The following is a 13,612-nucleotide window of genomic DNA, read 5'->3' as shown; positions in this document are numbered from 1 at the left end:
TTTGGTGACCTCATAGACCAAACAATTCAAAATTTTAATGCTCGAATTCACGTAAAGCCTGATTTGTCATTTTCCTGCTTTTTTTCAAAAAAGGGGAAAAAAAGCACTTGGTCCTTGACTGACAAGCGCTGCCATGACACAAAAGAGCATTAGAGCCGGAGGTTCCTACTACAAAGGCAGTTCCTGTCCAGTCTTTATATTCAAAAAGATAGCAATAAATTAACAGATTTTAAGTGGATTCAATCAGGTTCTATGACTCTGGCTAAGGAAGAAAGATGGAGCAAAATTGATATTGAATCTGATTGCAAATATATCATTGACAGATTACAAGGTAAAGGGCTGAATAATAGCATCATAGGCACTATCGTGGAAGATATAGCAAAGCTGAGGATGTTGTTTCGACTCTGCGGTTTTCCTTTACCCGTAGAGTTGGAAATGATTGTAGTCATGGAAATGCAAAATTTGCAGTTAGGCTCACTGAAGATGTTCAATGGGAATCTGATTTCCCTGTGGCGCTTAGAGAAGCAGCACAAAATGACAGAAGAGCAGTTGCTCTGTTTTGTAACTAACTCTTGTATTTTCAAGTTGGTTCTTTAAAATACAAAATTGACGTTTGTCCAAAAGAGAAAAAAAATGTACGTGCTATTGATTGATATTTTAATATGCTAACTTGCTGCAATTGACAGATTTAATGAGAGGAGCAGACCGAAACATTATAGTAGTTCAATGGTGTATATTGCAATTAACCGTTTTTATGTGGCAGGGAAGAGCAAGCAATTACAATTGACTGAATGAGTCAGAGATGCCGCAAGGAAAACCAGGACAGGGTACAAAGCTTTTACTTTTTGTCTTTTTGGAGTTTTTAATTTTTTTTTAATTTTTAGAGAATTAATAATAGTTCTCCACTTACTTTCTTAATTATTCGATTACAGGTGAAGTGTCTTATTAACTAGACTGTACTTTGTTATCGTCTTTTTTGGAGTTAAGTATTGGAAGATATCTCAACTAATCAAGTCAACCAAATTGGGATGGAGATACAGCATGAGAGATATCCTTATACTATATAAAAAAGGTAGTTTGGTTTCACCTACTGCTTGTGCTTTTAACTACCTCGTTGAAAGCAAATTATTTGGGATTGGGTTGTATGTGAATATACATATTGCATTCTGAACATGTTCACCCTTCTTATCTTTTAGCTTTAAAGACTGGTTGCGCTTTTAGTAATTTTTTTATTAAGATCTCATTTGGGATTGCAGTAACTTGTCTAAAAGCCTTTCAATTGGTAGAGCTTTTGGTCAAACTATTTATTAAGTGTTTAATCATATCATTTAGGTGCATACTTACATAAGTACTTTTTCAATTTGATAATTGTAGTTCAAAATTTATAATAAAATAGCTAAAGTTAGTTTTTATTTTTTGCAATGTAAAAGTTGCCCTAAAAGCGCCAATTTTGAATTTATGCTAAATATGCTTTAATGACCAAAAGATCGACTTTTAAATAGTATTTTTATCCTCGAAAAACACTTTTTTAGCAAAAGTACAGCAATTCCAAATAGGTCCTAACGAATGTTCAACGGCTGGCTTTTCTTTTTCTTTCGTTAGGTCTGTCCTCCCATCTTCAAATTTCAAAGCTAGGTTGATGTTTATCAATTTCATTTGAACCACTAAGGGTTAATTTTGTCGCTTGGAACAATTCTGTTAATTTGGTTAAACTCGTTGTACAAGAGTCTGATGCAGAGGTTTGTCTAAAACGGCCATTTGAATCTTTATGTGTTGGTAGAGTGTGTTCACGATGGAAAGAGTTATTAACTGTTGTCATTGTGCCAATTTACTTTCTTTCCCTTAAATTTGCTTGTGAAGTTTCCTATTTATCTTAAAAACTTGGTTTTCAGGAAGTTTATGGTAACTAATCATTTAGTAGTTGTTAATAAGTTTTTAATGTCCTTTAGTGAAGTGAATTATTTCCTATTGTTACGACTATATAGTTTTTTTAATGCCAGCAATTTGAGACCATCATTTTAGCCTTTTGTAGCATAATGTACTGCTCAAATAAGTATACACATTTTTAAATTTATTTATCAGACCTTAATGCAGAAAAATTGTTTTGGGATACCTGGAAAGACAGCCTTGATCTGTTTTTTAGCCTTGAACGAATTTTGTTTCCGCAATACTTTAATTTAATTATCTAAGTAACTCAGCAGCCCACTAAATCTTAAAATTCTTGAGAAGCGGTCTCAAGAATTTTCTCCATATTTATGGGTAAATTATCCATTTGGCCCTTGAACTTTTAGTTTCAGTAAAATTAAACCCTCTAACTATTTGCAGTCAACTTTTAGCCCTCGAACTTGTAAAATTGGGAACATGTGGCCCTTTTGGCTAGTTTATCTCGTTTTGCAATCGAAAAGTCAAATCGCACGAATGACAATATGCTTTAAAGAAAGGTCTGTTGTCTGCATAGAAACAAGCAAAAAGTGAACAATTTCATCTTTTTCCCTTTTCCTAACCCGAATCGCTAATAGATCTCAACAAATGAGTTGCAGAGGGAAGGCAGAGAATTGTGCCACAAAACAAGCAAAAATGTCCAAATATCGCAGCCCTCCGCTTCCTATTTGTCCTTGTGGTAAAGTTACAAAGATGATTATTTCGTGGATTGATAGAAACCTAGAGAGAAGGTATGCCGTTTGCTCACAAGAAGTTGGTAGCTGTGGGTATTGGGATTGAATTGACAAGGAGATGTGCTGTCATTCTATTGAGTTGATACGGGGCCTTCTAAGGAGGATTAATGCAATAGAAAAGCAAAAAGAGAAATTTGAAATTGTAGCATCAAGATCTGAGGCAAAAGCTGTTAAGTTGAAAGCAAAATTAAGAGAAATAGAGGAGCATCTATAGTGACAGAAATGGTTGAATAAGTTTTTTGTAAGCGTACTTGTGGTGAGATGGTTAGTCACTGTAATAATGATACTTATAGAGAAAAAAAGAGGTGGAGTCTATGCTGGGATGCTGAAAATGGAGGTAAATGTACTGGGATGATACTGAAATTCGCGTGATTTGATTTCGAGTTGCAAAACTGGATAAACTATCCAAAAGGGCTACGGGTTCCCAATTCCCAATTTTATAAGCTCAAGGGCAGAAAATTGACTACTACAAATAGTTTGAGGGCTTAATTTTACTTAAACTAAAAGTTCAAAGGTCAAACGGATAATTTGGCCCCATATTTACAGCCTTCCTTCTCACCCAATCCCTTGATTTTAGCTAGATTTTTCTCCATCCTAATACAATCTAACAATGGTCATCGCTTGTCTTTTCATCATTCTCTGCATCATTGACTGTGCGTTTATCAAGAGCTTTTAGATTTGCTTCTAATCATGTTGTCCTATTTTTTTATTTTTAATTCACAGTCTAGTTGTGTTTGAATTTGCAGTTACAATTTTTTGCAGGCCCTAACAATGTTTTCGAGATAAAGTCTTATTCTCTTGTGCATTGAGAAATGGCCTTATATGATTTTTTCCTTTTTTGTTTAACTTTTTCAAGTAGAGTTTTTCTTAAGGGTGCTCAATTGACACTCATCAACCCACCTACATTTCACCTAATTTACCATGTATAGATGCACTCTAACAATTACCACCTTTCCTTGTATTTATACACTTTCTCTAATTAATCTTAATTTTTTTGAAAATCTAACACCTGAAATATATTTTAACGAGTGCCCATTTAGCACTCGTTAAATAGAACCTTTCAAGTAAGAGGCTACTCTATATTTGTGGAAGTTAATCATCCATTGAAAGGAAGATATTTGATAAGATATACAATAAAATGTAAATAGACTTTTGAAAGTGTTCCATTGGCTAAAATCTCTAATGTACTTCTATTTTCTCATTTGTGCCGGCTTTTTTTATAGGTTCAATGGTTTATGTTTTTAGTGACTCTATGTTTCTGTGGGTGAAGTACTCATAGAAGATGTAGACAAGTATTCTTCATCCTCTTTGCTTGCTATTGGTCAGAGTCACACACAAAAACTCTCCAGCAGCTGTAGTTGACAAGCACATACAATTCTATGTTGTATCTTCACTATAATCGTTCCAGAAAATTATCATGTACATAGCATGTAATAGTTCTTAATGGAGTTGACAGCTGTAGATGGAATTTTGTGTTGACATTTTCAATTATTGCATGAAAAATTCATATTTTTTGACTTTTATCACTACTAATAAAAGTTAATTTCCCTGATATAAATCCTATTGATTTATTGAGCAAACAATAAAATCATATCATAATATTTATGTACTAGAAGAGAATTAAGAAGCTATCATCTCAAAGCTTTTGGCTGATTTCCATTATTGCTAATCCCACTCTTTTTCTATCGATACTATACGCAACAAAATGATGAAGTTGTCGTTCAAAAAAATTAAACTACTATTGGGAAATTTGTTGCTTGAAATTCTAAGTAGAATAATGAACGTAGAGACAATGTCATATGCATTTTGTTTTGGTGAATATTTTGAACACTTCTGATCTTTAGTCAACCTATCAAATTGTGCACTTGTCTTCCTTCATTTTTTCTTTGCCATAGAAGTGCTCAGGATCTAGGGTTTGGTTATGACTGAAAAGATGAATACTGTGGAATCGAAAAAAAGTAATATGGCCTTACTGGTAATTAGGATTTCATGAAATGATTGAGTTCGAATGAAGTATATCATTAATTTTGTATTTTCTTTTTCTTTCTAAAGATAGTTTGGTAATTCAAGAAGATTTTTGTCATATACCTAAAATGCTTGGTAACTTAGGATATAGCATGGATTGCCAATGACAGAATGGCAAATGCCATTAGTCCTTAGCATCTTTTGTCTTTTTTAATTTATATATATACATATATATATATATATATACATATATATATATATATAAATATAACATACGTAGAAGCTCCAAAACAATAAATCATTGCAGTCCAATAGATTTGTGCATATTTTCTAACAATCATCTGATAAAAATGCTTAAAACTCAAAGAGAAATTTAGTTGTCATAGGAGATGTGAGAAATTCCAAAACTAGTAAATAATATGAAATCTCAATCTATCTATTGAGCAAATAGATATTAATGAATATGAAAAACATTAAATCTCGAAAACATCTTCCCTGCATCCAGGTGAATCACTATAACTCAAAAGATTTGTGCATGTTTTTAAAAATGACATTTGCTAAAAAATGATTGAAGCCCAAGGAGAAATTCAGCTAACATGGTAGATGTTAAAATTTTCAAATCTAGCAAACCATATGAAATCTCAAATCTCATAGAAAAAGAGAAAAAAAGGAAAAAATTTCTTACAAGGGAAATCCTAGGATAGAATAAAATTTTCACTAGAAAAAATTAGGAGAGAAGAAATACTTACCAAGAAATGCTAGCAAAGAAAATTCCTCGCTAGAGGGAATTTATTTTAAAAAAGCAAATAAAAGGTATAAAAAACGGTTCCCTCCTATGGAGAAAGATTAGATCTGAAGGCCATTTTCGTTAGAGGAGCCTTAAAGAGAAGAAAGAGAGAATGAATTTTAGAGAGAAATACACTAACACACAATTACTGAAATATTGGATTCCACAGATTAAATATTAGAAGATGTGCATTACAAACATATATCTTAATGACTTTCATGACATATGTTGTATCCAAAAACACATTTGTGAATTTTTACGCATATCAAGTGAAAATTATGCATGAAGTACGATTAATAAAATTATGCATATCAAGTGAATTTTTTTTTTTTAAAAACATGAATAAATGGGAAGACTAGGACGGACTTGGAAGTCTTTCCTTGACAGCTTCATTATGTCATAGACTTGTAGCATGAGCAACCCCTTGAAGACGTCCGAGGCTACTGTGACAACTTCTACAGTAAACACCATACGCAAATCATGCTCGAAATCATAGACCAACAAACAGTTCTTCATTTCTTGTGTTAGCAAAAAGAATCAATTTTCATCAGAGGATACAGTAGCAATCATGTATTAGCCAATAGTTCAATTTCAGTTGTATCAATTGGTTAGGTTTCTTGTTATAGCAGTTAGTTAGTGTTAGGCTCTGCGAGAGCCAAACTAGGGGAGAATTTAACCATGAGCTAGAATGGGAACCACAACCATGGACTTGACACCACATCCAACCCAAAATCTTAAGGCATTGGGCCTATGGATCATTCCCACTTATATGTTTCTCATTTTACTCATCTCTTTCCGATGTGGGATATTGATTCACACTTGATATCCCAACAATCTCCCCCTCAATTGTGAATCTCTTCCACATCGGATCTTTCTCCCTAGCCCATCCACTCCATCAAACCCACTTCAATTTGGAGTGTACGATTCTTGCTCAAGAGCCCACATGCCCTTGCCTTACTGCAGGTCTGCATGATTCTTTTTTTTTCCCTGCTCTTATAACCATCGGCTCTGATACCACTTGTTGGGCTCTGCGAGAGCCAAACTAGGGGAGAATTTAACCATGAGCTAGAATGGGAACCACAACCATGGGTTTGACACCACATCCAACCCAAAACCTTAAGGCATTGGGCCTATGGATCATTCCCACTTATATGTTCCTCATTTTACTCATCTCTTTCCGATGTGGGATATTGATTCACACTTGATATCCCAACAGTTAGATCCTACTAATGGAAGAGAGTATACTAGCCTATAAATAGCCATTGTATGAGGAAGTTGTAATCAGCAACGGAGTGAATGAAAGCCCCAATCCTTTTGCATTGAATATTCTTCCATCTCTGTTTCTTTCTTTCATCTTCTTCTTCCTTTCTTCATTCCCTATTATTCTTGCTTTTTGCTTCTTGCTTCTTGCTTCTTGCTTCTATCTCTTCCTTTCATTCTTTCAACAGTCTATCTAATTATTCTCAATAATGCCCATAGAGATAACTAAAATCCAATTGAAATCTTGAAAACTGTGTTCAATTGCATGTCAACCATCCTAAGTATTTAGAGTGCTTCACATGCCCTCAGCTAATGCATGTGCAGGCTACATTTATGCACAAGGTTAGCAGTCTTTATGAGACTAGAATGTCCAAGAACACTAGTTTATTCACGATTGCATCAACTAATTAAGATGTGGTGAACCAACTTAGGGTTATTTCATACTGATAGGAAAAGGAAAAAAAATAAAGTTTTAGTCCCTAGTGTTTCGCACTTGTGTGAATTTAGTCCTCTCCAATGTTTGGCACCAGTGTAATTTTGGTTCCTAACTTTCAGCAAAAATAAATATGGTTCCCAATATTTCCAATTGAAGCAAATTTAGTGTAATTGACGGATTTTCCCTAATTACTAACGAAATAATGTTATTTGCAGTCACATGTTCACTAGATTGAATTAAAAAAAGAGAATAAAAAAGCACCTGACTTTAGACAATAAGAATATTAACTTATGTGATGACACATGACTAATTAATTAACCACAAAAATGGAAATAAAATAAAGAAATTTGTGGTTAATCTTAAGGTTATTTTGTTCATCTACTATAATTGCAATTCTTCGTTCATTTGTTTGGTAGTGGTGGTAGTAGAGTACATGCTGGGAAACTAATGGGACAAAAAAACCAAGTTTTCTACTGGCGATTTTTCTATTATCTAGAGAGGTGATAGAGGGAAAAGTCAATCATCTGATCTCTTCTTGATTCCACAATTTTCAACACAGAAAAGTTGATAAAATTCCGTTCCCTCGACCACGATGACTGGAGTTTCGTGCTCATATGAATTGATGTTGCAATTGTAGCACAAATGATGAAAAAAAAGTAAAGAGTCCACACACAGAAGATGGCGTAGTGTTAAAAAAGGAAATAGCGCTGAAATGCAATTAGTAACGGTCAGGAACCCATACCACACGGTATCAGAATAAGTCAAGTGAACTTGCCAAGTCAATTTGAGGATGAGTGACTTTCTAATGTTGGGGTGGCTTTGCTCAGGGAAGGATCTATATATTGAAATATGGCCTCCTCCAAGAACACCAAAAAAAACTCATCATCCCAAAATTAAATAGTCATCACAGTCCAAAGTTTCCCCAGTGATGAAGCTTGTTCAAATGATACTTTTCGTGTTGACGGTGTCCTTGAAGCCAGCTATCACACCAGCAGCAACATACCCTCCTGTAGCCAAGGATGGCTGCATTGATACCTCTGGAAAAGTAAAGATCCCATACCCATTTGGCATGACACAAGATTGTTATCTTTGAGTCGAGATTTTCAGTCAATCCTAACTCCTCTTTAATCCTCCCATTCTAAGCATATATATTTTTTATTTTTTTTTAAATTTTTTTATAGTAGAAGAGGAATGAAATTTAAAAAGCGGGGGAAGAGAGGAGAGATTTCAACCCAAGCCCTCTAAATCTTGGAATCTCAATCCTAGGCCTCCGTTTGATAACTAGATTCAACATTTAAATTAAATAAGTTCAAATTTTAATATATTCAAACGCATTTGATAACAAAAATTAGAACTTTTGAATTAATTGAGTGGCACCAACTATTCTAGACAAAATTTACTCTAAAAAATAATTAATAAACTAACCACATATCAGTTAATATGATATACACTCAAATGCATCAAATATGGTATTTAACAATTTAATAATTTAATGAATTTCGCCTTCAGATTTCAAATTTCAATTTTATCAAATACACTCTAAGCAGACTAAAACCTCATCGGCCGAAGCACACATCGTAATTACTTTCATGACATACATTACATCCAAAAACACATTTATGATTTTTTTTCTCATATCAAGTGGAAAAAATTTATCGGTTCCCTTATTGTTTTTCACGTAAATAAATGGAAACAGTAGGGTGGACTTGAAAGTCTTCCCTTACAGAGTCTTTATGTCGTTAGCATAAGCAACCCCGTAAAGACGTGGACCCCATGGTCGTCAGAGACTAGTGTGAACAAATGCTCCTTTATATCTTGACTGCATTCATTTGAAGTTAACCGTCCTATTTGGGGTCTACAGAAGAAGTTTCAATGGTAAAATGCGTAGGCCTTTTGTGCGTTTACTGGCTAAGTCTTCCCTTTACTTGGAATGCCTATAAAACGTCCCTATTTGGGGTCTACAGAAGAAGCTTCAATCTTAAAATGCGTAGGCCTTCTTTGGGTTTACTAACCAAGTCTTCCCTATCGTAAGTATAAAGTCCTTAGAAGTGCACAATTAACAATTGCAACTCTCTTCCGTATAAGGAAACTTGCAACTCTCTTTGAAAAACAATTCCAATGGGCTTCAATCGGTTCATTTTACCGATGCTCTTGCATTTGGTAATTGCCTTAATGCTTTCTTCCGCTTCAACTTTGACACCCCCAACATTTCCTATAGCGATGCCCGGCTGCAAAGATCATTGTGGAAATGTAAGCATTCCATTTCCATTCGGTATTACGGAAGATTGTTACCTTAACAAATATTTTTTTATCAACTGCACCAACTCTTCAACCTCTGTCCCTCAAACAGTTCTGCAGAACGCAGTCGATGTCACAGAAATATCTCTGGAAGGTCAGGTACACCTTATGCAGGATATAGCATCTGATTGCTATGATAAAAACGGAAGTTTATTGGACAACATTTCACCATGGACGAGATTATCTAAACGCTTTACCTTCAGTAGTACAGCTAATAAATTCATTGTCGTTGGCTGTGATGCCTTGGCCTTAGTTAAAGGCTTTGGTCAAAACCGGAGCTACGCAACTGGATGTATCCCTTCCTGTGATTATAAGGAAGATGTAATTGATGGCTCTTGTTCTGGCATCGGTTGCTGCCAGACTGATATCCCACCAGGGGCATGGAATATTAATGTGAGCTTGACCAGTCTTAATAACCACACCAAGGTGTGGGATTTCAATCCTTGCAGCTACGCTTTTGTGGTCGAAGAGAAGGCTTTCAATTTTTCTGCAAGTAACCTCACCAACTTAAGCAATGATTTAAGTCTTCCCGTCGTGGTGGATTGGACCATTGAGGAGGGGTCATGTGAAGTTGCCCAAAGAAACACGACCTCTTATGCATGCTCTGGTAAAAACAGTCACTGTTACGAACCTTTTAAGGGGTTGGGATACCGTTGTTCTTGCGATCAAGGATACGAAGGCAACCCATATCTCCCTGATGGTTGCCAAGGTATGTGCGAAAATTTTGTTAAACTCGTCTAATTAACCAGTATGTATATGTGTGTTTCAATTCACATTTCAAATTATGCTTCTGCTTTCTATTTTTTATTGAATTCGACAGATATTAATGAATGCCAAGATCCAACTCTACACAATTGTACGAAGAATAGTGTTTGTCACAACACATTGGGCAACTACACATGTCCTTGTCTCAAAGGGTATCATGGTGATGGGAGAGGTGGAGATGGCTGCAGTCCTGACCAAATAAATTGGTCTATGATTGTTTCAGGTTAGTCTACACTTTGAAATGATTGGAGAAGCAAAGGAGAATTTATCACTATGGATTGAACCATCTCTTAAGTGGTGTGATAAATATGTGCTGTATCATGAGAGTATTAAAACAAAATGAAGATTTCTTGAAACCCGTTCCATTTGGTTTAAGATGGCAACTAATCATAGTATAAGAGAGAAAGAAACCTAATTCTTTTCTTTACCAGGTAGTGAAAGAACATGAAACTTGATAATCACTTGCAAAATTAGAGTCTTTAGCTGCAAAGCATCCGATAGATCTCATCATTTGCTAATTTTTCAGTCAAATTTGTCAACAGGTGTTGGCATAGGCACAGCAATTCTACTTTTCTGCTGCTTTTATTTGTGTTTGGAATTGAGGAAAAGAAGGGAAAACAGATTGAAGGAGGAGTTTTTCCGGAAAAATGGTGGATTAATGCTACAGCAACGACTGGCTCAAGAAGGAAGAAACACAAATGTTGCTAGAATTTTCACTCTTGAAGAACTACGAAAGGCAACCAATAATTTCGAGGAAACTCGAATTATTGGTCGTGGAGGATACGGCACAGTTTTCAAAGGAATCTTAGTAGACCATAATTCTTGTACTGTTGCCATTAAGAGGTCCAGAGAAGTTAACGAAAATCAAGTTGATCAATTTATTAATGAGGTGATTATGCTTTCCCAAGTTAATAGTAGAAATGTCGTTAAACTTCTAGGATGTTGCTTAGAGACGGAAGTGCCATTACTTGTTTATGAGTTCATCGACAATGGTACTCTCTCCGAGCATTTAAGCAGCACAACAAAATCACAGCATCTTTCTTGGAATATCCGATTAAGAATAGCATCAGAAATTGCTGGAGTTCTCTCATATTTGCACTCAGTAGCTTCACCACCGATTATCCATAGAGATATCAAATCGGCAAACATACTTCTAGATCAAAACTACACTGCAAAAGTCACAGACTTTGGAATATCAAAATTGGCTCCTTTAGATGAAAATCAAGTATCTACAATGGTGCAAGGAACATTTGGCTACTTGGACCCCGAGTACATGCTAACAGGATTGTTGACAGAGAAAAGTGATGTTTACAGCTTTGGGGTAGTTCTTATAGAGCTACTGACAAGTGAGAAGGCATTATCATTGGATAGAGTGGAGGAAGAGAAGTTTCTTGCGAATTACTTCATTTCTTCACTGAAAAGTGGTCACTTGGTCCAGGTTCTTGATCGCAACATTATGTTCGATGTAAGTATTGAGCTTTTGAAAGAAGTTGCAATGATTGCGAAATCTTGCTTGAGTATAAAAGGTGATGATAGACCATCTATGAAGAATATAGCAAGAGAACTTGAGGTATTGGAAATAAGAGCAAAGCAATCTCCAATTCAAGTTTCTAAGATTGATTTCACCGACACTGAGGCCTCCTTGCTTGGTATGCAATCAACAAAAGCATATATCGACAGTGGTGATTCTAGCTGCATACATACTGAGAGTCATAGCATAATGGAGCATATGATGGTACCAATTGCTGGTGGGAGATGAATGATAGGGTGTTCTGGAGCTGCAAGTTTCGACTTTCGAGTTCTAGTGCACTTCTTCATTTATTGTTATGAGTTCCTCCTAGAAATGTCAAATGGAGTTGAATTTTCAGCAGTTTTATCGCAACTAATTTTGATTGTGTGCGAGTAGATTATTTGATCCAAGGCCTCTCAAGTTGAATTGTAGTTCAGTTCTGCTAGGTTATGTAACTCTTACAATATTTAGCGTAAAATGGTATAAATTTGGTCTAAGCATAACATTCGGCTGAGTTGGCGTAAAAATCACGATTAAATCAAAACCATATGAGTTTACACTAGAAGTTATAAGAATTAATCAACTGAACCTAACTACATAGAACTCAACTTGAGGGCACCACTTCAGTAGATAATGATAATTTTTTTTACATGACCGATTAAACAAATAAAAAGTGCTACTATTGAGATAAGGAGAATAAAAAGCACCACCAACCTGTTGGATGCTGCACCTTCTCACTATTAGCCTAAACCTCCATTCCCACTTTACTGATATTATGACAGCTTTCTCCTTGGAGTTTATTTATTGAAAGCTCTTAAAAATATCCAGAAATCTCTTACTAAATTAAAACTGATTTGCGTTGAATGAGTAGTCGAAATTGAGAACAAAAAAACCCAACCCAGTGAAGGACGTCTAGAGGGAAAAGATGAGGAAATTGCGAACTTTTGAAGTAGAAGAAAAATTAACGGGGTAGATGTTGGGGCTAGTTACGGGAGGGAAAGGACGGGGGCAGGGGACGAGGAAGATAGGCAGCGTGGTGATGCAGGGAAGGTGGCGATTTGTGGCAATGAATTGAGACGTTTCATGATATCATATTCTCAGGAGCACCGTAGCAAAACTTGTGCTATGCAAAAATGGCCATATCTTAAAGGGATTTATTGTAATTAACCATTAGGAGTATCAATATCTTTTTGATATTTCCATTATGCAATATTAGAATTGACTAACAATTTAGGAGGTAAAGTGAGAAAAAAATAACGTTAAGGGATAAAGTGCAAAATTAGTTAAGCCTTAAGAGGAATATTTTTTAACTAACCCTATTTTTCAAGAGCATCAATAGTGATACCCTACTTAACCCTAGTTTGTTTTTATAATTGTATAGCTACATATTCTGTTTCGTAAATTTTGTGATAGGCTCCTATTGGCTGGAAGTTAACGTCGCAACCAAGTTGTAACCATTCTTTTCTTATCTTGATCAATGATACATGGACTTACAAAAATGAAAAAATAGAAACCTTTCGTACATTTTGTGATAGGCTCCAATTGGCTGGAAGTTAACGTTGCAACCAAGTTATAACCATTCTTTTCTTATCTTGATCAATGATACATGGACTTACAAAAATGAAAAAATAGAAACCTTTCTATAATAATAAGGTAACTAAGCAAGTGCGTGGAAATCCCTTGAGGTTTTTGTTTGTGTCATGGGACGAATTTGGAGAAATTTCCAATTTTGTGATGAATTTTTAAAAAATTCTACAAAAGGGGCGATTTTGGTGAGGAATTCCGTAGGGGGGTCTTCGTATTCGCGAAATGCGAGCTCAGCAGAGCCCAGTAAAATTTTTGTGCTTATTTTTTTTTCGGAGGTAGAGATTTTTTTGTATTAAAACAAAATGTTTAAAGATCTCGCATTGGCGTTC

At 35.3% G+C, this 13,612-nt stretch overlaps 1 protein-coding gene across 1 annotated transcript; it reads left to right on the top strand.

Moving 5' to 3' along the window:
* Positions 1-9,210: 9,210 nt before the first annotated feature.
* On the top strand, positions 9,211-12,210 carry LOC140015667 (wall-associated receptor kinase 2-like). Its single transcript, XM_072068417.1, has 3 exons — positions 9,211-10,130; positions 10,242-10,409; positions 10,729-12,210. Exons 1-3 carry the CDS (start codon positions 9,242-9,244, stop codon positions 11,943-11,945), a joined length of 2,274 nt encoding a protein of 757 aa, XP_071924518.1. The 5' UTR covers positions 9,211-9,241; the 3' UTR covers positions 11,946-12,210.
* The last annotated feature ends 1,402 nt before the right edge of the window (positions 12,211-13,612 follow it).

The sequence above is a fragment of the Coffea arabica genome, chromosome 10c (genome assembly GCF_036785885.1).
Source record: "Coffea arabica cultivar ET-39 chromosome 10c, Coffea Arabica ET-39 HiFi, whole genome shotgun sequence".
Classification (NCBI taxonomy): Eukaryota; Viridiplantae; Streptophyta; class Magnoliopsida; order Gentianales; family Rubiaceae; genus Coffea; species Coffea arabica.
Note: the sequence above shows the minus strand (reverse complement) of the source record. Positions and strands in the feature narration are given on the sequence as shown.

Excerpts from the sequence above, each read along its gene's own strand:
- LOC140015667 (XM_072068417.1), top strand. The coding sequence starts at position 9,242 with ATGGGCTTCAATCGGTTCATTTTACCGATGCTCTTGCATTTGGTAATT. Across the intron at positions 10,131-10,241 it reads TCTCCCTGATGGTTGCCAAG|ATATTAATGAATGCCAAGAT; the intron begins GTATGTGCGAAA and ends TGAATTCGACAG. Across the intron at positions 10,410-10,728 it reads TTGGTCTATGATTGTTTCAG|GTGTTGGCATAGGCACAGCA; the intron begins GTTAGTCTACAC and ends ATTTGTCAACAG.